This window comes from Falco punctatus (assembly GCF_963210335.1).
Source record: "Falco punctatus genome assembly, chromosome: 7".
In the NCBI taxonomy this organism is placed as follows: domain Eukaryota; kingdom Metazoa; phylum Chordata; class Aves; order Falconiformes; family Falconidae; genus Falco; species Falco punctatus.
The window spans coordinates 45,811,252-45,838,092 of NC_137587.1; the positions used below are offsets into that span (position 1 = coordinate 45,811,252).

The following is a 26,841-nucleotide window of genomic DNA, read 5'->3' on the forward strand; positions in this document are numbered from 1 at the left end:
AGCAGCTCTTTTGGGGCTAAAAGAAGAGATCACATGACTACCATGATTAAACTGGTTTCATTTTCAGCGTGTGAAGGAGAGGAGAAAGGGCTCGTACTTGAGGAGACGTGCTGCCCTGTGCCCGAGCCTGCCTCAAGCAGCTGCCGGGCTCACCCCTCGGCAGGACGCCTGCCAGCCACGCTCCCCCAGCACCAGCCGGCCGGCGGAGCGGTTGTTACGGGAAGGCACACACACCGCCGGCGCCGCTGGCAGCAACCGGGAGCGGCCCGGGGATGCTGAAACCCTCGGGGTAGCGACGGCCCCGGCCCCCCCCGCGCCGCCCCGCCGACCCCCGCAGCCCCTCACCCTTGACGTCCTGCACCATGCCGATGGTGCCGCCCGTGTTGATGACCAGCACCCGCGCCTCGGCCGCCGCGCCGCCGGCGGAAGCCGGGGGACAGCCGGGGGACTCCTGCGGCTCGGTGTCAGCCAGGGCTCTGCCCAGGGGACGCACCCCCCCGGGGCGCTGTCCCGTCGCCGCCATCCCCTCCCGAGGAACCGCTACCTCCCGGCCCCCGCCCCAGGGGAGTTATAGGGCGGCTGCGGGGACGCCCCTTCCCGCCCCCCCGGCCGGACCGGCAGCGGGGTGGGGCCTGCCCGGGCCGCGGCGCTGCCCAGAGGCGGGGGGAGCCGCCATGCCCGGCCCCCGCAGCGGGCGGCGAGCGGGAGCTGGGGGCGGCCGTGCGGGGCGGCCGGGGGGGCCGCTCGCCGCGGGGAAGGGGAGGGAGGGAGGGAGGGGCGGGCCCGGCACCGGCGCCGCGTGCAGCACCGCCCCTTGCACTTCGCGCCGCTGCGGGGGGCGGGGCGGGCCCTGCGCGGGGCGGGGCGGGCCTGGCAGGGGGCGGTGCGGGCCGGTCGTACTGGGGGAGAAGGAAAGCGCTGCGGCGCATCTCCGGCCAGGACAGGGGCAGGGGGTAGACAGGGCTGGGGTCAGGCCCGCCGGGAAGATCCACGTTGTCCCCTCTTTTTTCCAGAAGGCTCTTGGGGAACAAGGCAGGAACTTGCTCTGCTCGCCTGGCCTCCAAGGTGACCTGCTCCTACCAAGCATCTCCAAGAGCAGGCAGCGTGGTACATGCAGCATCTCCTGCCCTCAGCTTCCAGATCTGGACCCTCAGTTTCCAACCGGGACAGATGGGGACAGTGCTACAATGCTGCCTGCTAACAACTGTAACGTGGAACGTGAGGGTTGTGCTGGAAAGGTCTCCTTGGGCAAAGATGAGCTGTGGAATACACAACAGTCAGCAGCCTGCAAAACCACAACCTGTCCAGAATGATCTCTTAGTTAAATCAAGCATCCATATACAGTCCTCTCTTGTAGACTGTATGGCAGTATTAGCCCACAAACTCCTTTATTTGAGCTCTACTGTCCACTTGAGGTCATTCACCATCAAAGGCTGGTATTTCCTGGAAACCTGTGACCACAAAATTGTTCTTGATACAGCCATATCCAACGTGCAATTGTGAAAGACAGCTTCTGTTTCTCAACAGTCACGCTGAAAGTGCTCAGGGAAAAACAAGCTAATGGTTAACAGAGGTGCCCAGCTGTGCATATGTTGATACCATCTTCATCTGTGTAATTAGGACCTCTAAAAAGAAGTAAGAACAAAGAAGAGGGGGAAACTTACTACTTGAGCCTCAGAAGCTCAGAATATTTGTCTGTTTTATCCGGATGATCATCTCTGCTGTTCTTGGCCATATCTGCAAAAAGCTGGCCCTGTTGCCGAGAGCTAAATAGCATGATCCTGAAATGGACTTTTTCCATGCAGTACAGATACTTTAGAGTCTTTGCTGATGCAAAGAAGAGCATAGAGGAAATAGGGTTAGTAAACAGGGACAAGGTATACACAGCTACCTCATTTCAGTGCTCCATGAGAAATGGCAGCGTTACTATTGCCCATAGCCCTGGTGATGGTAATGCTGTAGTAGAATTGCCAGCGTCATCAAAGCAGATGGAGTAATGCTGAAACTTACACGGCTGTGGAAAACAGTCATGTCTTCTGGTCTTATGATACCAGCAGTTCCTCCAGTCTTTAGTACCTACAAAGCTGAACTGGTGAGAAAACAGCTGTTATTTGTAATAAATTCCATAACAGAAAGAGTGGGAATTACCGGTTTAGGGTGCAGAAGACTCACCTCCATCCTATTCTAGACTGTAGGTATAACTGAGCTCCAGATTGTATTTCACCTGTTTGTTATCAACAATGTGCTAGGCGTTTCTCAAATTTTCCTCCATCTTCCTGTAACAGTCTTCCTAAGCTTTCAGATGTAGAAGGCCTTCTTCAACTCAAATGCTTCAAAATAAAAGCATTAAGCTTCAAAACTAAATACAAACGTTGGGTTTAGTGTCTAGGTAAAAGTAATTGATACAGCTGGATTAGAGTGCAATTTTTCAGGTATAGGAATTGGGGAGCTGTGATGAAAAAGGTGATGTTACAGGTATTTTACAGAAAAAGCTAGAAATGTGTGTACCTTAAAGACTCTGGAACTCAAAGAGGTTAAGTGTTAGAAGGGGGGCGGATTAACCTTTGGCATAAACCAAAATTACCTGTATTAAGGCCTATATTGGTGTCTAGCTGAGATACTGGTTTTACTTCTGAGAGACATGTTTGCAAGGCATGTGGTAGTTTATTTTGAGGATCAGATGTGAGATCAAGTACAAGGAGGCTGAAGCTGATTTCAAGGAAATTTGGTAAGTCTTCACATCTGTTATCATGAGATTTGTTATTACTGGCCAGCTACAAAGCAAAATTAGCAAAGTAACTGGCAAAAAAACAAAAAGCCAGTTCCTGAGGTCAGTGATGCTGAGAAGCACAGTCTGCATGAGCTGACAATGAGCTGCCATGCAAGTATGTTGAGGCAAAAGCTGTAACCTAAGTGCCTGAGTTACTCAGTAAACCAAAGGAAGAACATGCTTTCTCTATGAAAGTGACAGGGACTTTTAGCTCTGGGTCATATAAACTTAGTTTGTACTCTGTGATGCAACTTTTAAATAAAATGTAACTCTATTTCAAGGTAAAAATATGTATTATGGGATGGTCCAAGCAATTTCTTCTGCTTCTGATTTCTGTGACTTACTATTCCAACAGAAATAAAGTTTATGCACTCCCTCCAGGTTGTCAATATCTCTTTTGAACTGGGTGGCCCCAAACTTGGCAGAGGATTCCAGGTATGTATGGCCTCACAAGTGCCAGGTAGAGGGGAGTAATCATTCCCCTTGATCTGCTGGCTATAATTGTCTTGCTAATGCAGCCCACCCAGCCTGTTAGCTTTCATTGCTGTAAGGGCCCTTTGCTGACTCATACTTGACTTGCCCATAGACCCCCAAGCCCTTTTTACGCAGATGCTACTTAATTTTTCAGTCTCCAGCCTGTACTGATTTATGCAGTCATTCTGTCTTAGGTGCAGGTTCATGTATTCGGCCTTGCTGAATTTTATGAGGTCCCTGTCAGCCCATTCTTCTGGCCTGTTGAGGTCTTGCCTTGCATTTCAGGTTGGACAATTACTCTGCTTTTAGTTTGTCCTTCAAGGTCAGCCAGCTCTCCTGGGCTCCTTTCCACTTATAACAGCCTCCCAAAATATCTTGCCTACTAGACTGCTGAAGAAACCAAAGTCTGCTCACCTGAAGTCACAGCCTTTAGTCTACTCTGTTTCTTCGTCGCTTCTGTAATAAGAAGCCTTGTTTGTGAAATATGTCCCATTTGCCTTGCACCCAAATATACCACAGAACTGCTTGACTGAAAGTAAGAAATACTTTGTAATACCCATTTGCTTCCCTTAGTTGCAAGAAGATCAAGAAGTACAGATAGTGATTGTAGCCAACAACAACATCAGACTCATTATCATAGAGTCACAGAATCATTTAGGTTAGAAAAGACCTTTAAGATCATCGAGTCCAACCGTTAACCCAATATTGCCAAGTCCACCATTAAACCATGTCCCTAAGTGCCACACCTACACATCTTTTAAATCCCGCCAGGGATATACCTAATAAGGTTTGACGAATGTTTGATTGATACTTAATTTTTAGTTAGTAACAGATGGATTACTTTGTAGCTGCAGCATAAATCAATGCTTGTTTATTTTCGACTCACCTGCTGTCTCAGAAAAGTCCCCATCATGGCAGTCTCTGCTTCCCCAGTACTAACAGCTGCACCTTTACCTTGAGGATCCTCAGCCACCACAGCCAGGGCTGCCCTTGACTGCCATTGACCAGCTCCCTCTTGTTTGTGAGCAGCAGATCCAGGAGAGCATCTCTTGTATTCAGCCTGCCCAGCACCTTTGTCAAAAAAATTGTCCTCAATGTCCATAAAACCTCTTGGATTTCTTGTTCCTCCTGCACATCGCCCTCTCAGATGTTGTGGTTGTGGACTCCATGAGAACAAGCACTTGCATTCAAGAGACGACTTCTCCCTAGCTGAAGGGGGCTTCACCTACCTCCTGTCCTTGTGAGGTAGCCCAGAGTAAGTGCTGATCATGATGGTCATTGCAGCTCTCACTGTGATCCTGGCTAGAAAGCTCTCAAAAAGCCTGCAGACCTTAGTCTGTAGAGCTCTATGCATCCCTTTACATAGAGCGCAAAGCCAGCCCCAGCCCTCACCTTCCTTGTCTTTGTGAGACGCCTGTACCTATGCACTACAGTACTTCATATGAACTCTCCCGTCATGTCTCTAATTCCCATGCCATCACAACTCTTCAGCTGCACAGATACCTAATGTCTCTAATTCCCACATCATCACAACTGTCCAACTGCACACAGATACCTAATGTCTCTAATTCCCACATTATCACAACCATCCAACTGCACACAGATACCTAATGTCTCTAATTCCCACATTATCACAACCATCCAACTGCACACAGATACCTAATGTCTCTAATTCCCACATTATCACAACCATCCAACTGCACACAGACATCTAGTTTCTCCTGTTGGTTTCCCAGCTGTACACATTAGTATGCAGGCACCTGAAGCAGGCCCTTGTTCGTCCAACTTCCTTGGATGGGAGAAAACCTCCCCTGTTGCCCTGTCTGGGTTATGCTTCCACCCAGTGATGGACCTCACTTGAAGTGTCCCTCAGTAATTTTGCAAGCCCATTGACAGAGATGTCGCTTCCTCTCTGTCACCTGGAACCCATCCCTGGTAGTCCTTGTTCCCCAAAGACAGCTTTCTGGCTGTAGAAGCCCAAGCCCTGCCAATGACACCTGCCACACAGCTGGATGGTAATCTGCAGAACGTGTTTGCCCCAGCCCAGGTCTTTCTCTTTGCCCAGGAGGAACAAAGGAAATGTCACCTGGTGTCACATCGCAGTGGCTGCACCTAATAAACAGAAAGCAATTTGAGATGATTGTATTACTAAAAGGGGGGTGGGTGGTGGAGGGGTGGGGAATGGCGCTTAATACATATTAACAGCATAAAATATATCTGTAAGTGAAAAGTGGGGGCTCAGTTCCCCCTGGGCATTGCCACAATCATACTGAAACATACTGAAACAATTTTTGGAAGTGATAAATCAGTGAAGAGAATTAATGCAATTGCAAATAGATGGCTTTATGACACTATATTTGCAATTAATTTCAGTATACAGGCCTCTTTAGAAACCAGTTCACATGAAACACGTATTTCCCAGATGTTTTATGTATTTAAATAAGTACATTCCACCACTACATCCCAAGGCATGTCTCTCACAGAGCTCTCAATGGGCTTTAGCATGAACAATTTACCAGACCATAATTAAGAGTATTATCAGGATATCTGAAATAGAGCTTGTGCTCAAGTGACAGGACGCAAGAGTACTGCTAGCATAAGACAACTGCCTTTTTCACTGGATAGGAATCCACAGAATTCCTAATAATTGAGAAAAAGGGTCTTACAAAAGGGGTCAACAGCATCTGCCTCACAAAAAAGAATAGTCATTTATCTGGATTGGTTTAGGTGAAACAAGCACCTTGTAGTCTTAGTCACTGCTGGTTCTCCCTCTCTCCTTCTTTGTCTTCATTTTACAGCTGAACTTTCCCCTCAGCTCTCTCTCCCTAGTTATTCACATTGTGTCCCTTAAGTCACGTTCCCTTGGGAGCAGTGCTTGATTAAGTAGGTTTTGGACTTCTTGCTTTTCCCCAGTTTCTTCATTTGCATCCTACTTCACTTGCAGCTGTCCAGATGGCAGAACACCAAACAGTAGTCAAAATCAGTGGGGACTAAAAAATAATCCTGGGGGAAAAAAAGGTTGAAGTGCAGAGTGTCTTCAGTCTGGGCTAGTTTTCTGATCCAGCTTGCTGCAAAGGCCCCCCGATTGTTACGCTGGAAAATTAAAAGCAGCAAGAATAGAGATGGAAGCAAAAGGCTGAGGGTGGGAAGTTCTTAAATCAACTCCGATGCTGAGTGAGATGCCCACAGACCTGTGGCCTCAATCCCAAATACTAGGAGGAACCTGACTGGGGAAAAGGAAGGTATCTCTAGAAGGCAGAAATAGGTTTTTTTTTCCTCCTCCTTAATACAGTATAGTAGAATAAAGCTGTTTCCCCTTGCCTTGATACAGACATTAATCAAGACACAAAATCTAGTAATTTCTCAGTATTCACTCACCTGTATCAGTATAGAAAAGAAACTGCCTAACTAGGAGATTTTTGCCAAGTTTTATATAAACTGTAGCCTATTGAACAAAAACCCAGCAATGTCTGAAGGCAGAAATGAACTAGGTAGTAACTTGAGCTGCTGTTGTTTAACTGTGTGTATCAACACATCCACGGCAAAACTTTCTAAATAAACAAGCATTTTGGTTCTATTGCTGGAAACCATTTTATCAAAAGAATGAAAAATGTGTGGATAATTCTTATTATGTATTGAAGAAAAACATTCCACTTCATTGATTTATTTCTACACACATCTTAAAGCATTTTTAGTTTCGTATGTTTTCCTCTTTGCAGTGCTACTCACAGTAAAAAAAAAAAAAGTAATCATGAAAGTCACATGCAAAGAATCTTTAGTTTTAAACCCTACAGAACGATCATTTGGGGTTCTGCAGGACTCTTTCCAGAAAGAATTTATGACTTTCTGGTCAATATGCTTTTGCCCATCCAGTAGGTGATTGGATCTAAACCAAAAGGAACCATAAAATTGTCAACAGTAAGTTGGGTATGTCCACCATATCCACTATGGCCACTATATATAGGAATAAATCATTACGCAGTCAGGTGGAGGACAGAAAAACAAGTGGTACCAATTCCTGAGAAACTATTTAAAGAACACACAGGAGCAACACTTAAATAAGAGATGTTGACAGTAGAAACAGATGCATAATGGGGAAGCTCAGAGAGTTGCAACACACATATTTCCCTAAAATGATGCTAGAGGCAGCAGAATATTAATTGAGAGTAGAGAACGCAAGCTTAGAACTTTCATTTCCCAGAGGAACTTATTCCAGCGTTTCTAATGGCTCAGCAGATGTCCCAGGCTATGTGTCCTAGAACGTAAGCCTGAAGAAACAAAAGTATCTCTAAAAGCTTACTTGGCAAGGTTATATCTAAGTAAGTTATTTTCTTGCAAGCAGGGAAGAATGATGGCCTTGGATGATTTAATGGATGTGAGTTCTGGATTTGTTACAAGTTTGAAGCAGGGAGTTTTGCATCAGAATAGCAAAGTGGTATTTAATGTAAGAAAGTGGTATTTAAAGTTCTGGATCTAATAGCATGCCATATATGAGAAGTAATACAATGACACTCACTAGTTGGAAGGAGTTTCTACCATCACAGGCAGTTTGTTCCAGGTCTCCAACAGCCAGGCACCAGCCATACAATCTGTCAACGTGACCTTTAGCTGCAAGGTTGGGAAGAAAAAAAAAAAAAGTTTAATGACTGCATTTTCTGTTTGGGCAAGTGGCTGGAAAGTTGCCCTGTGGAAAAGGACCTGGAAGTGTTGGTCAACAGCCAGTTGAATATGAGCCAGCGGTGTGCCCAGGTGGCCAACAGCATCCTGGCTTGTATCTGAAACAGTGTGGCTAGCAGGACTAGGGCAGTGATTGTCTCCCTCCTCTCAGCACTGCTGAGGCTGCACCTTGAATACTGTGTTCAGTTTGGGCTCCTCACCACAAAAAAGACATTGAGATGCTGGAGCGTGTACAGAGATGGACAACGGGGCTGGTGAGGGGTCTGGAGCACAGATCTTATGAGGAGCCACTGAGGGTGTTTAGCCTGGAGAAGAGGAGGCTCAGGGGAGACCTGATCGCTCTCTACAACTGCCTACAAGGAGCTTATAGGTAGGTGGGGGTCGGTCTGTTCTCCCAGGTAACAAGCAACAGGACAAGAGGAAATGGCCTCAAGTTGTGCCAGAGCAGGTTTAGACTGGATGTTAGGAAAAAATTCTTCACGGAATGGGTTTGTCAAACACTGGCACAGGCTGCCCAGGGAAGAGGTGGAATCACCATCCCTGGAGGTGTTTAAAAAATGCATAGATGGGGTCCTTGGTGACATGGCTCAGTGGTGGGCTTGGCAGTGCTGGGTTGACAGTTGGACCTGATGATCTTAAAGGTCTTTTCCAACCTAAATGACTCTATGGTTCTACGATTCTATATTCTGTTGCCTGTAGCATCATTTTAGGGAAATACATGTGTTGCAACTCTCTGAGCTTCCCCATTATGTTCCTACTGTCAACATTTCTTATTTCAGTGTTGTTCCTGTGTGTTCTCTAGATAGTTACTCTGGAATTGGTACCACTTGTTTTTCTGTCCTCCACCCAACTGTGCAATGACTTGTTCCTATGAATCACTGCAACTTACTTGAGATCACTTCTCTACTCTAGCGATGTTATTCAGAACTGTATTCCAACAGAGGAAGTGATTATCAGGTGTGTGTGGTTAATTAGCACACAGTTTTAACTCTTTAAATAAAATATATTTTTATATGGAAGAGACAACTGTTAGATAAACAATGCTGAAGGTTTGGTTGTTTTTTTTAAAAAAGGGGAAAACCTACCATTTTTTTGCCAGAAATATTTTCAAAAGCTGATTATTCTATAAAACAAAGGTTTGAAATTCTGACCAACTCTAGTAATCCCACTCAAATGCAATTTCAGTTTTGTTAAAATGAAGATTTGCTGTCATCTCCCCATTTAAGACAGAGCTTTAAATTTTTGAATTGGGGCTCTTTAATCACAGACATGAAAGAAAATGTTACAGCGACGTACACAGTGTAGTACTGACAATTTTATGGTTCCTTTTTGTTAGATCTGATCGTCTACCAGATGGGCAAAAGCATATTGACCAGACAGGCGTAAGTTCTTTCTGGAAGGAGTCCTGCAGAACTTAAAATGATCTTTTCTGTAGAGTTTAAAACTAATGATTCCTTTCACATGATTGTCGTGATTATTTTTTTTTCACTTGAGTAGCACCGCAAAGAGGAAAACATACAACAATTAAAAATTCTTTGAGGTTTGAGTTAGAAATAAATAAATGGCCATCCACACATAATGAAAGTGATTTATTTGCAAAGAAAACAGGACTGTCCTTTTTTAGCTGTACGTGATTCTAGGAGGTGCAGGTGAGTGCCTGTGTTTACTCCAGAAACGCTGATGGTTTGCGGTGGGGTTGTGCTGTGGCAGGCACCTGAGCTACCTCTCTCCAACGCTGGCTCGTGGCTTGTGCAAGAGCTTTTGTTTACAGCGCAGCGAGAGAGCTGACAGTTAACAGGAAAGGGAAGGCAGGAGGTGGAATATGAATAATGACGGGATGGAGACTTTATCCTAGGGTGACTTCATGGAGCACAATGAGAGCAGTCACAACCAGCTCTGTCTTGCCCAACCCATGATCAGCTGTCTCAGGTTTGTTTACACTGACCACCTCACTTCTGCATAACTCTGACGTGCCCAGAATGAGAACTCAGTGAGACAAAGGGCTGTTCAAACAGCCGCACAGATGATGATCCAAGGGGGAAAGAGCTGCCTCGGACAAACCGCAGAAATGCTGCAGCTTGTTAACTGAAGGTGAGACTTTGCTCTATAACTGAGATCTGTGGAGAAATTGTGTAATCATGGGAAAGAAAACTACCACTGTGTGCAACCAACAGTGCAATTTTCAGCGCTGCCCCCCACCTCCATGCCCAGTTGTATTTTATTGGGTGAGAAGCAGCCAGCCTTCACTTAAATGCAGGTGGGGGCAAGGGGAGCTTCTCTGGATGAATTTACCCATTGCAGCTCTGGAGATACCTGGGCTGATCCCTGAAACTGCTGAAGTATTGAAGTCTTCCACGAGACAGCATATCCTTAAGGCTCCATCCCCCTGTATAGCTTCCAAACAGAAAGGGCATGCCTGCTGAGTGCCACGCTCCTCAAAACAGATTGAACTGAGATACTGGGCTACATACAATGTCAGGAAAAGGCCATGTGAATTAGGATAAATGACAGGACCACAGTTTAAACCAGGACACAAGTGTCGGCATAGACTGTGACAGGAGTTCAACTGATTTTAGAAAGTAATCGGCACATTTTCAAGCGTCATAGTAACAGGGGGCTTTTTGTCTACCTTTAGCCTGTAGAAAGTGGTAGAACCGAACAGGAAAATTAAAACCCCCGCCATCAATGTAGAGCTTGATTTGGAGTTTCCTTTCTGTAGAAGGACCTGGAGAAAAGCAGAGGAAACTCCCAAGAGGCTAATAAATGCAAGAGACCTCAGGCAAAGAGAGTCTGTATGAGGACAAGAAAGGTATATAGTAATCCTCCCAAGGAGTGCTGAGGGAAGAGGCAACCTCCAAGGTTATCTGGTGAATCTGTAGAAAGAAACTGCTCTTTTCTTAGGCGCTGAGCACAGCCATGTGGGTAGGTATTGTTCATCTCTGTCTGATGCTCCTATATTTAGCTTTCACTCAAGTGCCAGGAATGTCTGGTCTGATAGATGCGATGACTTAAATCCCTTGGTGAAAGAGAGGGTATGGTGCGCGCTCCCTCTGCTGAGGGGGCCCTTCCATCCCATGGGACAGGACCTCCCAGAGGTCCTGCCTTCAAGGGCAGTGGGTCACCCTCTTGGTGACTTTACATCCCCATGATGGAGAGATGCTGGCAGCGGTTCCCTGGCATGTGGAGGAGCTCATGACTCCTTCTTGAGCCGGTGGGGCACCCTGGGGCCTTTTCCAAAGGGGCAGAAAGCAGAGCTTGGGTGCTGGCACTCACCAAGGGGGTGCTGACGCTCACCACAGGGCTTGCCATCGGACTGGTGAGCCAGCAGGCAGGTTGAGGTGAGTGGGGCAGGAGCGCCTTCCTAAGGGGTTATGTCCTTCCCTCCTTCTCCCGAGTCACCAAGGACCCCCTCCTGGCGAGTCCCCTAGGGACAGAGAGAAGTGGGGCTGTTCAGGGGAAGGAGGGAGGCAAACAGTACGCTCCAAATGCAGGTGTCTGCTTCCTCTTATCCTCTAAACCGGGCAGAATCTACCTCCTCTTCCAAAGAACTGCAGTCAAAACTGCTTCTCTCACGGCTGGATGAATTCATGCCCTTTTCATGCAACACTCACGAAACTTGGCTCCTCTCTCCTTGCCAGTCAGAGCCATGAGCCCCAGGTGTGATGGTTTTCTTTTTCCTCCTGGATTTGGCCTTCATGTACTCCATGGAGGAGTTTTTCAATCTTTTCAGCAATCTTTTAAAATCATTTCTCTCATTTTATTTTCTTCCTAAACAGAGAATAAAACACCCAGAGGTCACACTTTTTCCTGGATACTTGCGTTTCAAAAAGGAACGGTACAGCTGTCAGCAATATTTCAACACTTACACAGCTCACTTTTTTTTGTTGCTTTTTTTTTGTTGTTGTTTTTTTCATTTTGCTTTTGTTTGGTTTAGTTGGGTGGGATTTTTTGTCTCATAGTAGTGAATAGGCTGCATAATCACAAAATAAACGGCACAGAGGACACACATCTATCTGTCTCTCTCTGGGGCTTTTTTGGTCTAACTTTTTAATAAGGCCAGAAAGCCCACATTTAAAGGACAGGAAAATAGATAAGTTTGGATTAGAACTCTTGATATGCACAGTATCTTCCACAGCACAAATTTCAAGGGATTCCAGAAAACAGCTGTAGGGAGTCCCTCTGCTTTCTCTTGTTTACTGTTAGCACTCTCTCGAACTAGTTTTACTGGGTCTGGGTATCAGTCATGTGCAGACAGACTCCTCCTGCCCAGTCACCACTTAGGCTGAGGATTGAACAGGCACACTTTGAATCTATTTTACATGTCCTCCAAGAAATAGATAATTTCTTGGTGTTTTTTTTGTTTTGTTGGTTTGTTCGTTTTTAATGATGGTAAGGAGGTAGAAAATACACTAGGAAAAAGCCAGTGATTGCTGCTGAGAGCAAATCCTAAAATTGGAATAGATACTGGAAATAATACATTAATAGAGACACCCACAACACCACCTTAAGAGGCCAGTGCTACAGAATGAGGGATCTACACAGGGAAGCACAGCATGCGATACTTGTGAGTTTCCAGAGAACACATGAATACTTGTGGAAGTAAGATCTCACACCTGCTAAACACATGATTCCAGCTGCAGTATATGAACAATAGCAAAATGCTTCTAGAAGAGATGGATGTGTTGTAATACTGTGTTGTAAACCCTCGTATCATGGACTAGAATCAGAAAAGAGAGGAATTCTTGCACACTTCCACTATGCATGCATGCAGGATAGCCAGTTCAACTCAAACCTTTGTGCCATGCTTCTGAAAGCATTCACTGATGATGCTATGATTGTTATTTTCAGATGAAAAAGTAAGTTTTTGTCTTAATTTTATCGCTGCTAGATTTCAAGTTACTGTTTTTCAGTTTGTTTGAAATGAGGCAGTCCTTGAATTTTTTTCTTCTGTATTTGCCTGCTACAACAATATACTCTCATATGATTTTTTGACAACTATACATCCAGTTATATTTAACTCAGATCTTCTAGCATGGTATTGCAAAACTCTTGTATTTACCTCATGCTATGCATTGATGTACAGTCAACTTGAGCTGGCTACATTTTGATAAAAGTTTTGCCAGTTCAGAATCATTTCAGCCACTAGTTCCAATATAATCCAAAGTAGTTTTTGTCTGAAGTAAATGAAAATGTACCGCAAACTGTTCTGCAACATAGGCAGATTATGACATTACCTTCTGTGAGGAGTAAATGGCTCTAGTTTGCAATAGAAAATTTTTCATGACGTATTTTTGCTCTTTATGGTCTCTCTAATCACAAGAAGGATTATCTGTGCAATCCCAGAATATGCACCACTGCTTGATTCATGTAACTGTTGATATTAAATGTAATTTTCAAGAGCTTCAGCCAATCTAGAACCCAGCTAGATTTTAAAGTACAGTACATTTACGCACCCCTGTGAACGGTAGGATGTTTTTTTCTAACCCTCAACAAAATAAAAACCTGTGAGAACTTTCCCAGAATACCCAGTTGCACATTAAGGACATCTTTGGTGCTGTGTAAGGCTCTGGCACTGCTGGATGCCATCAGCAACTCAGAACGCAGGTCACGTTAATTGGCATGTTCCATGATTTCTGCCTCCCTCCTGGAGCTGACCTTGCAGAAAGATAGACGGGAACTTGAATTCAACAGCGTTACTTTTATCGCAGTCATTAGGAAGGATGTTATTTCCTTGGATACAGCGAAGGCGGCCAGCTGAGCGAAATGGGAACACCCCATTTAGCGACCCACCGCTCCCGGCTCTCGCTTCCGCACTTTGCTGCCTGTGGAAAGGGTGAAACGTGTTGTCCTTGTCAGTGCATAAACATCAGAAATAGGGATGTTCCAGAGAATTTCTGAGATACCATGAAGTTGAAAACCAGCTTGCTAAGCAAACAAGAAGATCTTGAAGCAACAAGGGCAAACAGACTTACTGAGATGACCCTTAGCTGACCTTAAACCCTGGAAAAAAGATACTTTTCCACATTTCTGACCCTCCACCCCCATGTTGTGACTAACACCTTGATGTGAAGACTGTCATCTTCTTCTAGTAGCGGTTGTAATTTAAACTCAGCTAGTACATTGAGTTATTTCTGTTGGCTTTTTGCCTGAGTTTGAACAGAACGCAGGAATTGATGAGCTAAGAAACTACGGAGCCAGCTGGGTGCCCCCCACCCCGGAGGCTTGTCTGTGGCAAGGTCAAGGGTGCCTGTGTCTGGTGTAAAGGCTGGTGGAGGGCTTTAAACACCAGAGCTGGTCCCTGCCACACCGTGCAGCAGCAGTGGAGGGGCAGAGGGGCTGCTTTGGGTGCAAATCACCATGTCCCACCTGCAGGGATGGGTCTTGTGGGGTCAGGTGCTTTTCCATCCCCCTCCCAGAGCCCGCCTATGGGGGCAAATGGTAGCAGTGGGCGCAGGGCAGCACCCGGGGGGTGTGCCAGCAGTGCCTCCCCTCCACAAGGATGGCCATTGGAAAGTCTCCCAGCGCCGCCTTCTCGGCTGTAGCTCAGGCTGGACATGGAAGAGCTGGAGGAAATGGAGGACGATGCCGGCCTTGGCGATGGTGGTCTCGGCAGGCTTGTTGGTGAGTGAGCCCCCCAAAATGGTCTCATTGCCTGGGTGGTGTGGCACAGCCGTGGGGGGGTTGCATCCACTGTGAGAGGGATACTTAAACTCGGCAGAGTTTATTGCTCCAGCCATTCCAGCACAGGGTGAGAGGTGCTGGGTAGCCAGGGACCGAGCGGCGGGTGCTGGCCCTGGCCTTTGTCCCGGCGGGGCTGCTGCCTGGGGCCACCGGCTGGCCATGGGGTGAAGGACCCGCTGTCTGCTGGGGCTCCTGGCTCACCGGGAGGCACAGCTCACTGCTGTCCCCTCTCCCTGGCAGCCTGCTTCCTCAGCTCGGTGGTGATGCTGGGGCTGGCAGCATATGGCTACGGCATCTGCTATGAGTACAGCATCTTCAACCAGAAGATCCAGGACATGTGGCAGGTACAGACAGAGGTGTGTGGTCTTCACCTTCCCCTGGCCACCTTAGGCCAGCGTCCCACTTCGATCGGGGCAAGGTTGTGGCCTACAGATGCTTTCACTTAGCTTGGAGACTGCTGGAGCCAAAGTTGGGGCCGTGATATTTAAAACTTGCCAGATGTTTCTCGAAAAAGTTTAAGTTCTCAAACTGGTGTAAGCACATCACATCCTTCCCCATGGTGGGGAAGCCAGTCTTTCATCCCAGCTGTCTCCGGCATGTGAGGCTGGGGATCAGCCCGGTGTCACAGTTCCCACTCAAGCCTGTTTGCTGCTGTGCCAAGCCGCTTCGAGGGGAGCAGACCTGCCTCGTGGCACACCTCGCTAATTAGCAAAAAGCTGTGAATCATCAGCGTGACAACCTTTCCTCCCCAGCCAGGTCTGTGCAGATGCCTGCCCACGTAGCAGGGACATGAGCCATATCTCCACGGGGAGCAGGGCCCTTTTCTGAGGCTGCTGTAGGAGCAGAGAGGTCGGTGCTTCCACCGCTGGGGCACCCCCGGCTCCTCCTCGCAGGGGCCAGCGGGATGCTTTCCTCGGGAGCTGTCTGGCTGCTGCAGGCTGCCCTCATCTCTGTCCACAGTGCGCCCTGCTCGGGGCCAGCACTGCCATGAGAGCTGCTCCGTGGCTGTGTGGAGCAGGAGAGGATGGAGAAGTTGTGTCCCTGCTCCTCGTGGGATGGGGGCTGTTTGGCTGAGGTGGTACAGGACCCTTGTGGGGAGGTCTAGGAGAGGCCAGCCCCAGCCCCCCAGCCCTGCTGTGCTGCTCGACGCCTGGGTGAAAGCATCAGAGGGTGGAAGGGACTGTTTTGGAAATACAATGGAAAATGTGTGTATCTGCAAAACCCCTGGTGGGAGACAACCCCAGGGACCCCATGAGCACTCCCAAAAGCTGTATCTACAGCTAGCAGGTGGAGGCCTTTCCTCCTCAGCACTGTGAAGCAGCATTTCCCAGCTGCTGCCTCTGAACCGGGCTCATCTCTCCTGGTCCTGCCGCTGGGAGCTCTGCCCTGGCCATGCCAAAGACCATGTCTGACCTGGGCTGTCTCCTGTAACAGCACCGCGGGGCAGGGAATGAGCCTGCTTCCTTAGCCAGCCTGCAGGCTGAAACTCTGGTTAAGGGGGACTAATGGTGTCTCGGCCACAGCACAGCAGCGTTAGCGATGCACTAAGAGAAACGCTGCTTTCGTCCCCATCTATCACCCCTCCAGCGGGGAGACCCCAGGGTTCAGGGTGCTCGGGGTAGAGCCCAACCTTCGGGCTCACCCTGCAGCACCAAAATTTGGACTTAGGGCAGACGAGCTCCAAAGCATTGTCCCCTTTGCCGCGAGCAGCTGGAGCCGGTGGCAGCCATCCACCACGTGGCACAACCCAGGGAGGTCCCTGGCTTGGGTGGCCCCGTCACTGCTCTCGCTCCTCCTGACCAGTGGAAGAAGCCGATGCCTAGCTCCGGCATGGCAGCCCCCGGGAGAAAGCCCGTCTCGAGTGCACGCTGCCCGTGCATGTCTACGGCCAGGTGGGCACACTGCCACCGGTGCCAAGTGGGTCGATACCCAGGTACGGGCTGAAGTGCAGCCTCACGGGGCCAGTGTGTGGGGAACCCCCCCTGCACGGCTTGTCCTGGGGGGCTCCCACTGGCTGGCTGTGCCCTGGGCACGGGTCCTGCCAGCGTCTCTGCCGGGCAGGGTTGCACTGGTGAGGCTGCCTCACTGGGATAGAAAAGGCAGTGGTGGAACAAACTGGGGAGATGGACATCAGGATGGGGACTGGTTTTGCTGCTCCCCATCTGCAGCCAACCTCTGAAATATCCAAAAGCACTTCCAGCAGGTCTGTGCAACGCACAGCCCGGCATGCCGGCTTAAATTAAGCTTCTCCTAACCCTCACAAACCTTTCTCCATCCCCTGAGTGCTTCTGGCAAGCACCAGCCACTGGGCAGCCCCGGGAGAGCTGGGGTGTCCCCAGGGCGGGGGGTACCAAGCACGTCCCCACACACGCAACCCCAGGAAGGTGGGTGCAACCTGAGCTTGCTCCCACAGGAGGGTCTGTGGGGTGGGAGGGCTGCCCCACGATACCCCCGTGCCCGGGTACATGAACAACACCATCAACACCTGTCACAGCACTCTCCGAACCATCAAGCTGCAACAAGGTCTTTTACCATCTCATACCAGCACACCCTTCATGCCAGTCCCTTTACTGCCTTCTCTTCTCACCTCATCCAGGGCATGTGTTTTCTCTCTGCTTCTTTCTCTTCCTCAGCTGCTCTCTCTTCCCTGGCTGCCCAACCCCTTAACAGAACCAGCCACAGCTGCACCTTATCTACATCAGCCAACCCTCCGCCCCTGAAGCCAGCACACAGCTGTATATTATTAATGATACTTAACCCAGCTTCATTCCTCTACAATTCCGCCTTCTTTCTTTTTTTTTTTAACATTTTCATACCTGATGTTTTTAACAACCATTACAACCTTTTTACAAATAATTTTTTTATATAGTCCTCTATAACTCCTCTACAAACACCATGCGGCTGTGCTTGGCTCAGGCACCCGACAACTTCAACCTGCGGGCCTGTGAGCGGGTGCTGGCAGTGTGTCACGCAGGATGGGGCAGAGCGGGGAGTCCTGCGCCCACCTTATCCCTCTGCTCCTCCCCAGTCAATATTGGAGACTACATCCAGGCTGTGCTGGACAGAAACCTGGCAGAGAACATCTCCCGTGTCCTCTACCCCAATGACAACATGAGTCACGACGCAGGGTGGCTGTCCCTGCCTTAGGGATGGCTGCAGAGCGCCCAGAGTGCACAGTGGAGCAGCTCCTCTTGCCAGGATGCTGCAGAGATGCTTAGATGCTTTGGATTGTGTTTCAAGCCACCTGTAATGCTTGGATGGGGATTGCTGCCTCCCACCAGCGCTGCCCAGGGCTGCAGCAGAGGCGAGTCTGTTCCTGGGCAAATCTGTGCTCAGCAGAGGGAGGGAGTGGGGATGAGCATGACCTGGGGGTAACGGGGGGAGATAGTGAAGGGTGGCTGCCCTGGCTTGGCAGCCTGTTTTGGGCAGGTCCTGATGGGGTTTTTCCCCGTTTAATCCTACCCCAGCCTTCCCAGCTGGAGAGGAGAGCTGGGGGTGTCACAGCTGGGGGGGGGGGGGGGGGGGGGGGGAAGAGGTTGCCTCCTACAGATCTTCTTTGGCAGACCAGCAGGTTGATGTTCTGTGCTGCATGAACAGTGGCTCTAAGTCTTGTCTTAGAAATAGCTCCTAGGTGTTACATCCCCTACGGCTTCCCTTCCCGTTGCCCCGGGAATTTAAGCTGCATGTGTACCAGCACATCTCAAACCCCTGTGCTGAATTCGGGAAAGCAAGATGATGTTGGGGTTAGAGTTGCTGCCAAAACTATTGCTGGGGGCTTGCACCGTGCCGTGGGGTGGATGTGTACCGGCGTGGGTCCCCACACAGCAGGGAGCCCCGGGAAGGCACAGGCGTGCCTGGGCAGCACGGTGCAATCCCACAGCACCCCACTCCTCTGCTCACAGTTCTTCGAGGGGAAGGAGCTGTGGCTGAAGCAAGAGTACTTTGTCATGGCTGCCACCCTCCGGGTCATCACATGCCGCTTCAAAGCATCCAAATTTGGGAGTATGGACAGCATCTGAACTGTGTTTGATTCCTTCCCTGACCAGTTATGAGCCAGGGATGGTCCGACATATGCCTTGGAGCTCGTTTTGATGCCTCTCAGATATACACCCAGGGCTGGGGAGGTTTTGTGGACCCTCCATGAATGCCTGTGCCCAACTGACTTGGGCAGTGGGATGCCCACATGTCCCCCACTCATCCCCACTGTCACCCCTGCTCTCCCCGCAGGTTGCCATCCAGCTGAATGACACACACCCCGCCATGGCCATCCCTGAGCTGATGAGGGTTTTTGTGGACATCGAGAAGCTGCCATGGAACAAGGTAAGGAGACCCAACCTGGCCCGTGGGTGCCCTCTGCTTGCACCACCCTCCTGCAGCTGGGGGTCTGGGGACCCAGTCCCGTAGCTGCTGGTGTCCTGGGGAGCGATGTGGGGCAGTCAGGTTGGGTTTAACCAGCATGGACTTGGAGGTGCTTCTGGCCACAGTGGGAGGACCATGTGTGGGTGCCAGCTTTCCCCCTCGTGGCTCACCACTGGCTCTCCCTGCCGGGCAGGCCTGGGACATCACCAAATGGACCTTTGCCTACACCAACCACACCGTGCTTCCCGAAGCCCTGGAGCGCTGGCTGGTGGACCTGGTGGAGAAGCTGCTCCCCAGACACTTGCAGATCATCTACGAGATCTGATCATCCAGAGGCACCTGGATGTGAGTGCCTTGGGGCAACCTAGGAGCCCTCTCTGGAGAGGGGGATGGGGATGGCATGCATTGTACTGGGATTAGGGGGATGCACAAACTGGTAATGTCAGGTGTGTGGCTGGGTGGTTCTGGCTGCTATTTCAGGAGGTTGGGGTGTAGGAAAGCCCTTTCCCACCAGCACATTGCCATCCTGCAGCTGGTGGCTGTTTTAAAGGCTTCACCCATTGCTCCAAGGACTTACCGATTGGCATTGCCTTGCTCCCTAAATGCTAAATTCATCCTGGAAAAGGATGAGGTTGGGGTACAAGGGAGATGATGGTTTAGCCTCCTGGTCTGGCAGCACGAGGCTTTTGCCAAAGTGGCCCCCTTAACCAAGCGTGTGCCCACAAGCCCCTCTCCACAGGGGCTGGCGTGTCCTTCTGTCCAGAGGCACCCATGCGGGGGGAGGGCAGCCTTTGGAAAGGGTTTGCACAGTCACTCTGCAGTAAAAGTCACCGCTCTGGTTTGTGTGAAATGTACTGGGGACATTGGGAACCGTCACGTGGGACATCACTGGACACCAGCACCGCTCACCTCTCTGGCCTCCACTGGCAGTACATCACATCCCTCTTCCCTAATGACGTAGACTATCTGCGGAGGATGTCCCTGATAGAAGAGGGGGGCACCAAGAGGATCAACATGGCTCATCTCTGCATCGTTGGCTCCCACACTGTCAACGGCATGGCAAAGATCCACTCTGAAATAGTCAAGGCTCAAGTGTAAGTGCGGGGAGGGAGGTGGTGGTGGATCACCCTCAGCTTGGAAATGTGGTGGTGCCAGGTAGGGGAGCCTGAAGCTGTCCCCTCCTCATCCTCACAGCTTCAGGGACTTTGCAGCGTTGGAGCAGAGAAGTTTCAGAACAAGACCAACGGCATCACCCCGCGGCACTGGCTCCTGCTCTGCAACCCAGGGCTGGCAGAGCTCATCGCAGAGGTGATGGCATGGGGGGAGTGCGATGGCCCCTGACCCTTCCCAACCCCAGGGATGTTGCTACTGGGGATGCTGCTCCAACCTCAGCCATTTACATCTTCTAAATGTTCAAGCTCTACTTGGATCTTACCCGAGATCCAGCCACTTTCCAAGCACGGCTGGCTTTGCTGGGCAGGAGCAGCATGCTGGATGAAGGTGGCCACCCCCGTCCCGCCATCAGCATGTGCCTGTGCTCCTTTTGCAGAAAACAGGGGAGGACTATGTGTGGGACCTGAGCCAGCTGACAAAGCTGCACGAGTCTGTGGACGATGACCTCTTCATCTGGGATGTTGCCGACGTGAAGCAGGTGAGGGGACGCAGGCAGGGGGGGATGCGGGCAGGGGGACGCAGGCTGGGGGCTGACGTGCTTCCTGCGCCCTCACCCAGGAGAACAAGGTGAAGTTCGCGCCGTACCCGAAGAAGGAGTACAAAGTGAAGATCAACATTTCCTCCATGTTTGACCTGCACGTGAAGAGGATCCACGAGTACAAGCGGCAGCTGATGAACTGCCTGCATATCATCACCATGTACAACCGTAAGCCACCGTGCACCCCGAGGGGACAGGCTGCCCTGGGAGTGCATGAGCATCCCTATCCCCTGGGGCTGCAGCTAAAACAGAGGGTGACACCACGCTGCTGTCTTCTCCGGGCATCAGGAGGGATCCTGCGAAGCTGTTCGTGCCAAGGACAGTGATCACTGGGGGCAAGGTAAGTGGGGTCAGGAGTTTTAAGGCATTTTGGACTAAGTCCTTGAAAACATTCTAGGGAATCTGGGTACAGATGTCTCATGGGGCCATGTCTGTGAAGCTTTCCAGGGAGTGCTGGGGGAGCACTTGTTGGCTTCAACCCAAGCAAGGCACCAAGTTCTTGGGGGGCTTGCACAACCACACACTGCCTGTGGTTACACAAGCCACCAAAAATCTGGTGGTGTGAACATGGCTTGGATGAGATGATGGGGGCAGGGCTGAGTGGGTGCCCGTCGGAGCTGGGTGCACCTCACCTGCCCCTGGTGCCAGTCCTCCAGGCTCACCCCTGGCTTTTTCTCCTAGGCTGCTCCAGGGTATCACATGGCTAAAATGATCATCAAGCTCATTAATTCTGTGGGTCATGTGGTGAACAACAACCCCATTGTGGGGAGCAAGCTGAAGGTCATCTTCCTGGAGAACTACAGGGTCTCACTGGCAGAGAAAGGTAGCCCACGTGGGACACACTGTGGGGAGGGGATATCCGCCCCATGGCTCCATCCCTGCAAGACAGCAGATCTAATGTCCTTTGGCATGGCACAAACCCAGAGCTGGTCACCACGAGCCCCTTGTCCATGTGTTTTTCTGGCAGCGATGCCTGCTACCAACCCGTCCGAGCAGATCTCCACAGTGGGCACTGAGGCATCAGGTACAGGGAACATGAAGTTCATGCTGAATGGGGCTCTCACCATCGACATCATGGATGGAGCCAAAGTGGAAATGGCCAAGGAGGCTGGAGAAGAAAACCTGTTCACCTTTGGCATGAGGGTAGAGCACGTCATGGAGCTGGACAGGGAAGGGTGAGGGCTGGGGATGCCATGGGGGTGCCACCACCATGGCAGCACCATCTCATATTGACCCTTCCCCGCCAGGTACAATGCCCAGAAGTACTACAACCAGCTCCCTGAGCTGAAGCAACCCACTGACCAGATTAAGAGTGGCTTCTCCCTACATGAACCTGACTTCTTCAAAGAGTCAACATGCTCTTCCACCACAACAGGTGAGGCCTAGGATGCCATCCATCCTCTTGGTTGGGTCTCTCCACCAAAGTCCTGGTGCCCGTGTGGAGCAGCCCCCTGCACCAACCATCCACCCCCTGGCTGGTAAGGTCCCATTTGTCTGGCCCTGACATTGTGCGCCTGGACGAGCAATCGATGCTCCATGGGCACACAGGGCCGTCCGTGTACGGCACGTTGCAGTCGCCACATTAAAGCCTGTGGTACAGTAAGGCCAAGATGAATTTGGGTGCGCAGCCCTCGCCAGACGATAGATGCCTTTAGGTATCTCAAGGGCTTTCCTGGCCAGAGCACTAAGCACCCAAGGGTGTGAAAAAGAGAGAAATGTTTTCCCGATGAGTTGACACACAGTGTGCCCTGGCAGGGCACCCATCCAGCCTGTGCCACAGCACCTACAGGGCTTGCAGGGCCCTGAGCAAACGGGGCTGGGGGGGGATGAATTCACCTGAAGCATCTGTGTTGGGGGGAGCCCCAGACCTGCAGCCCCAGCCCCATGTGCTGAGCCCACCAGCCACCGCCGTGCTCCCACCTCTGCACTGCTGCTCTTGCTGACTCCTCCTTTCTTCGCTGCTACAGGTTTAGGTTTGCAGACTATGAGGCTTGTGTCAAATGCCAGGAGAAGGTCAGCGATGAGGAGAGGTACCAGGAGAAGGTACCTGGTGAGTGCCAGCCTGAGGACGAGGCAGGGGAGCTATGACAGGGCACAACAGCCCATGCTGGTGACAGGGTCTGGTGGGGCTGTGTACATAGATGGGTTCCTAACAAGGAGGTTCCTGGCTGTGCTGCTGCAGGGGGTCCCTGGTTGAAAGCTGGGCTTGGGGCCAAGGTGCCACCCATGGGTGCAAGCCTCCAGCCACACTGTCGCACACTTCTCCTTGCAGAACTCCAAGGTATGGACCAAGATAGTCATCAAGAACATCACAGCGGCTGGCAAGCTCTCCAGCAACCACACCATCAAGGAGTATGCCCAGGACATCTGGCACGTGGAGCCCTCTGACCTGAAGATTCCGCCACCCAAAGAGCCCCAGGATGCAGCTGAGGACAAGATCCCCAGAGGCACAGCAGCGTAGGGGCACAGAGCTGCTGCCAGCCGGAGCCAGGGGACACCAGCACACGTGCTGTAAAGTTGTCTCTGCCATGTAGTCTCTGTGTTGCTGCTGCTGCCTTTCCGACAGACAGGGAAGGGGGGAAATTTTTCTAACATCGGTGCTGTGCGGAAAGCAAAACTGTGTCGCCCTGTTGCTTGCATAGGTGCTAAAAAAAAAAAAAGTGCCATTGGAGTCCAAGGGGCTGTTTACTGAAGTTTAAAATGAGGGACTGAGCTCACCTGCACCAACGCTGACACAGAAAGTGGGTGAACGGGGTGAGCTGCTGGGGCTCGGCCAGCAGAGCTGGACACAGCTGTCTGGGCCCTCCCAGGTGATGCTGAAACAGGACTCTGGGGTGCAGCTCTCGCTAGTCCTCAGGCATCAGTGCCAGGGGGGTTAGGTGGTGTTTGTAGACAGGCCCATGTACCCCCAGCACTGCCCCATGTGATGCTCCCAGTCACAGCTCGCATGGTCCTGCCCCAGGAGCAGCAGTACCTCGATCCCCCGAGTAACCTGCAGCATCCTCGAGGCAGTGGGCAAATTAGGAAGTTTCTCAGTAGTTTTTATTGCAGCAGTAATTTCAGTGCCACGAGGGGTTCCTGGTGGCGGTTTGAGGCAGTGCTTGTGGTTGCTGCTGCACGCGGCAGGTGGCATCACTAAATGTCCAAGAAGTTTCTGCAACAAGATGCTGTATCACTGATCATCCTGTCCTGCCCGAGAGCTGGATTTCAGGAGCGACTGGAGCTCAAAACTCGATGTTAGCAAACACCGGAGGGAGGGGAGGGAGCAGGGGGAAGGCAACCCCACGGTTGCAGCAGGGGAAGAGGATTCATCAGCGGAATAAGCGGCCAAGGCTCATTCTGTGCCCCCCCCCCCCCCCATTTCTGCAGAGCAGCACCTACTTCACCAGGGTGGGCAGCTCCAGGCTGAATGAGATGTAGTTGTTGCCCAGGCCTAGCTTCTTGGGAAAGGTAATGAACTTCACCTTGGTTTTGTCCTTGTAGGTGCTGTGAGCAGTCTCAAAGAGCTGCCACAGGGTGGGAGCGCCATTAGTGGCATGTGCAGGGGATCTCAAACCCCCTCTTGGCACCCTGGGGCTGAGCACCCCCTCTCCAGCCTTTTCAGCCCTCTGAAAGCAGGCTCCATGGCCCCCTCAAAGCCCATGTGGTGGCAGAGGTCCTCACCTTGTGGCCCAGGTGCAGAGGTAGGACAGCATCATCTTCCGCATGCAGGATGAGGAGCGGGCAGGTCAGCACCTTCACACTGTGGGCAGCAAGCACAGCACCGAGGAGTCACCCTAGAGCCGACAGACCTGTGGCAGTCTCCCCATCTCCTGCTGATAGTCCCACAGCATCCCTGACCCCCGCCAGCACTGCCCTTCAGAGCATCCCAGCTCATCAGCAGCTAAGGGCAGCTGCTGAACCACTGCAGGGTGATGCCCTCACTGCTTGCCCCAGCATGGCAGCACCAAGCACCCTAATAACCCTAAACCCCTGTTATGGGGTGCTCAGGCTTGAAAGGTGCCCATGAGCCAGGTGGCTTTTAGCCAAGGCTACTGTGGCATGTGTGCCACAGCGTGGGTGGGACCCAAGTGTGTAATGCTCAAAAAAAGGGTGGTGGCTTGTGGACTTTGCTTAATAATGGTACTACCTGAAATTATCCAAATAAAAAGCCACTTTTAAAGCATGAGGAAGCTGGACAAACACAAATAAGAGCAAATAAGGTCTTTCACAGGGCTTGAAGCAACCTGGCCTAGTGGAAGTTGTCCCTGCCTGTGGCAGGGGGACTGGAACTAGATGGTCTTTAAGGTCCCTTTCAACGCAAAGTGTTCTATGATTCTATGTCCAACCCGTTCATCCACAGCCAGGTGGTCCCAACATCATCCCCGCAGCCCCATGGGGACGGCTGTGCCCCTTTACACCAGGCACTCACTACTCGTCGCTGCAGAAGAACATGTTGCGCAGAGCCAACAAGTCCAGGATGAAGTACTCACAACCTGGGAACTGGCGGTAGATCTGCCAGGGAGAGAGTTGCAGGGGTGCTGAGCCGTGGCTGTGATTGATGCACCCTGCCCCTGCAAGGGGGGGAACACCCAGGCAGCTGGGGCTACCACTGCTGGGGGACCTCATAGGCAGAACCCCCCCACCCGTCACCGCTGGGGGACCCCACGGGCAGAGTCCCCCACTCATCACTGCTGGGGAGCCCCACAGGCAGAGCCCCTGAGCTCACCTTGCTGACAGGGATGTGGGCAGCTGCCTCGCGGATGCTGGGGTACAGTGACTCCAGGACAACAGCGTCAACTTGGACCTCTCAAGCTAGAGTCAGGCAAGAGCAGGTATGACCGGAGGGGGGGGGGGGGGGGGGGGGGGAGCTGCCAGCCCCCCCTAAGACTGCTGCCATGCTCACATCCCAGGCAGCAGTTATGAGACCAAGATGCCCCTGTCCCACTAAGGAGGATGGGGACAGCCACTTGTCCTCACCACTGGTACCAAGCCTGATGCTCAAGCAGAGAGTGATGGGGCTCCCCAATGACTCTGTGCCTCCAAAATCTGATCAGGGATGTGCAGAGCCCCAGGGGGCACCACATGGGGCCAACGCAGCTACACTGGTTCTCACCTCATTCCTCCTGCAGTTCCCTTGCCACATTTGCGGCAATTCTGTGAAAAGAAAGGTGACAGTGAGGGGGAGCAGCCACGATGCCTCGGCAGGGTGCACAGCACTCTCACACCCCAGCCTTGCCTGCTGGGGTTTGCTTTGCAAGTGCCTCTGCTGAGGAGCTGCTCTAACCCCTTGCTCCATCCCTGGGTGGCACCGGTCTGGCAGCAGCACCACAGCCCGAGGACCAGCTGTGGGCTCTGGTGTCAGTTGGGACCCACAAGGTGTGTCCCCCTTGCCCAGCCCCGCACCTGCCCTGTCCCCAAGGAGTGTCCCCAGAAGAGGATGCTGTTGTTCCCGCTTTGCGCTCTGGCCCAGTCACAGAGTGCCAGGACATCCGTGATGAAGCCACTCTCCCTGGGGTGCCTGCTGGAGCCCCCATAGCCTGTGGGGGACATGGTTCGGTGCCATGACCCTGGCAGGCACCAGCCCCAGGGGGTCTCTCAGCAAGAGGCAGGGGCATGACTTTACCTCTGTAGTCAAAAGCCAGGATGTGGAAGTCAGCAGCCCCCCCCAGTCTGTCAGCAGAGCGGCACCGTGTTATGTCCAGGGGCAGGGCAGTGGATGCACCCCAGGTCCCCCCAGCATGGCTAGGATCATTCTGCCCAGGGTCTGTCTTGGGTCCCCAGAGCCAGTGTGGGGACCCCAGCAGATCCCAGTCCTCCCACAGTGGATCACTTAACTTCAAGAACTGGACACAGTGGCTCACAGCCCTGATGGGGAAAATGAGGTTAGAGCTTGGGGAGGGACCCCCAAGGAGCCTTCCCCTGCAGTGCAGAGGGACCGGGGAGTGTTTCCCCCAGGAGGGGAGTGCTGGGTGCTTTGGGGTGGGTGGGTTTGGACGTTTAACTTTCACCTTTCACCCAAAAGGACTTTCCTTGACTCATGGGGTAAGAAACCACCACAGCAGCCCCAGCCCCACAGCACTGCTGGCTGCTGCACCCCATTTGCTAGTTCTCCCCCCTGTGCCAAGATGCTGCAGGAGAGCAGCCGTTGTCCCCCGGGGGATGCACAGTAGGGGGTCCCAGCCCCACA

General features: G+C 51.5%; 4 protein-coding genes across 4 annotated transcripts in view; 2 read left to right on the forward strand and 2 right to left on the reverse strand.

Annotated features, from left to right (window-relative positions):
• ASPG (asparaginase) overlaps positions 1-798 on the reverse strand; it is a 47,217-nt gene extending 46,419 nt beyond the window's left edge. The window contains exon 1 of the mRNA XM_080397073.1: positions 346-798. Within this exon, the coding sequence (XP_080253199.1) occupies positions 346-523 (178 nt within the window). The 5' untranslated portion in view covers positions 524-798. The remainder of the gene's footprint in view (positions 1-345) is intronic.
• Positions 799-18,114: 17,316 nt separating this feature from the next.
• Positions 18,115-20,705, forward strand: LOC308067751 (glycogen phosphorylase, liver form-like; the record flags this gene model as incomplete). Its single annotated transcript, XM_080397103.1, is given in 5 exon segments — positions 18,115-18,922; positions 19,155-20,055; positions 20,156-20,178; positions 20,181-20,269; positions 20,511-20,705. Coding segments are annotated over 4 exon segments (630 nt in total). The 5' UTR covers positions 18,115-18,922; positions 19,155-19,732.
• Positions 20,706-21,371: 666 nt separating this feature from the next.
• On the forward strand, positions 21,372-22,058 carry LOC308067752 (glycogen phosphorylase, liver form-like; the record flags this gene model as incomplete). Its single annotated transcript, XM_080397104.1, has 2 exons — positions 21,372-21,847; positions 21,920-22,058. The coding sequence occupies 2 exons, from the start codon at positions 21,372-21,374 to the stop codon at positions 22,056-22,058; spliced, it is 615 nt and encodes a 204-aa protein (XP_080253230.1).
• A 1,644-nt stretch (positions 22,059-23,702) lies between these two features.
• LOC308067480 (lysophosphatidylserine lipase ABHD12-like) lies at positions 23,703-26,204 on the reverse strand (the record flags this gene model as incomplete). Its single annotated transcript, XM_080396354.1, has 5 exons — positions 23,703-24,178; positions 24,336-24,414; positions 25,084-25,166; positions 25,381-25,458; positions 26,058-26,204. 5 exons carry the CDS (start codon positions 26,202-26,204, stop codon positions 24,050-24,052), a joined length of 516 nt encoding a protein of 171 aa, XP_080252480.1. The 3' UTR covers positions 23,703-24,049.
• Between the last annotated feature and the right edge of the window lie 637 nt (positions 26,205-26,841).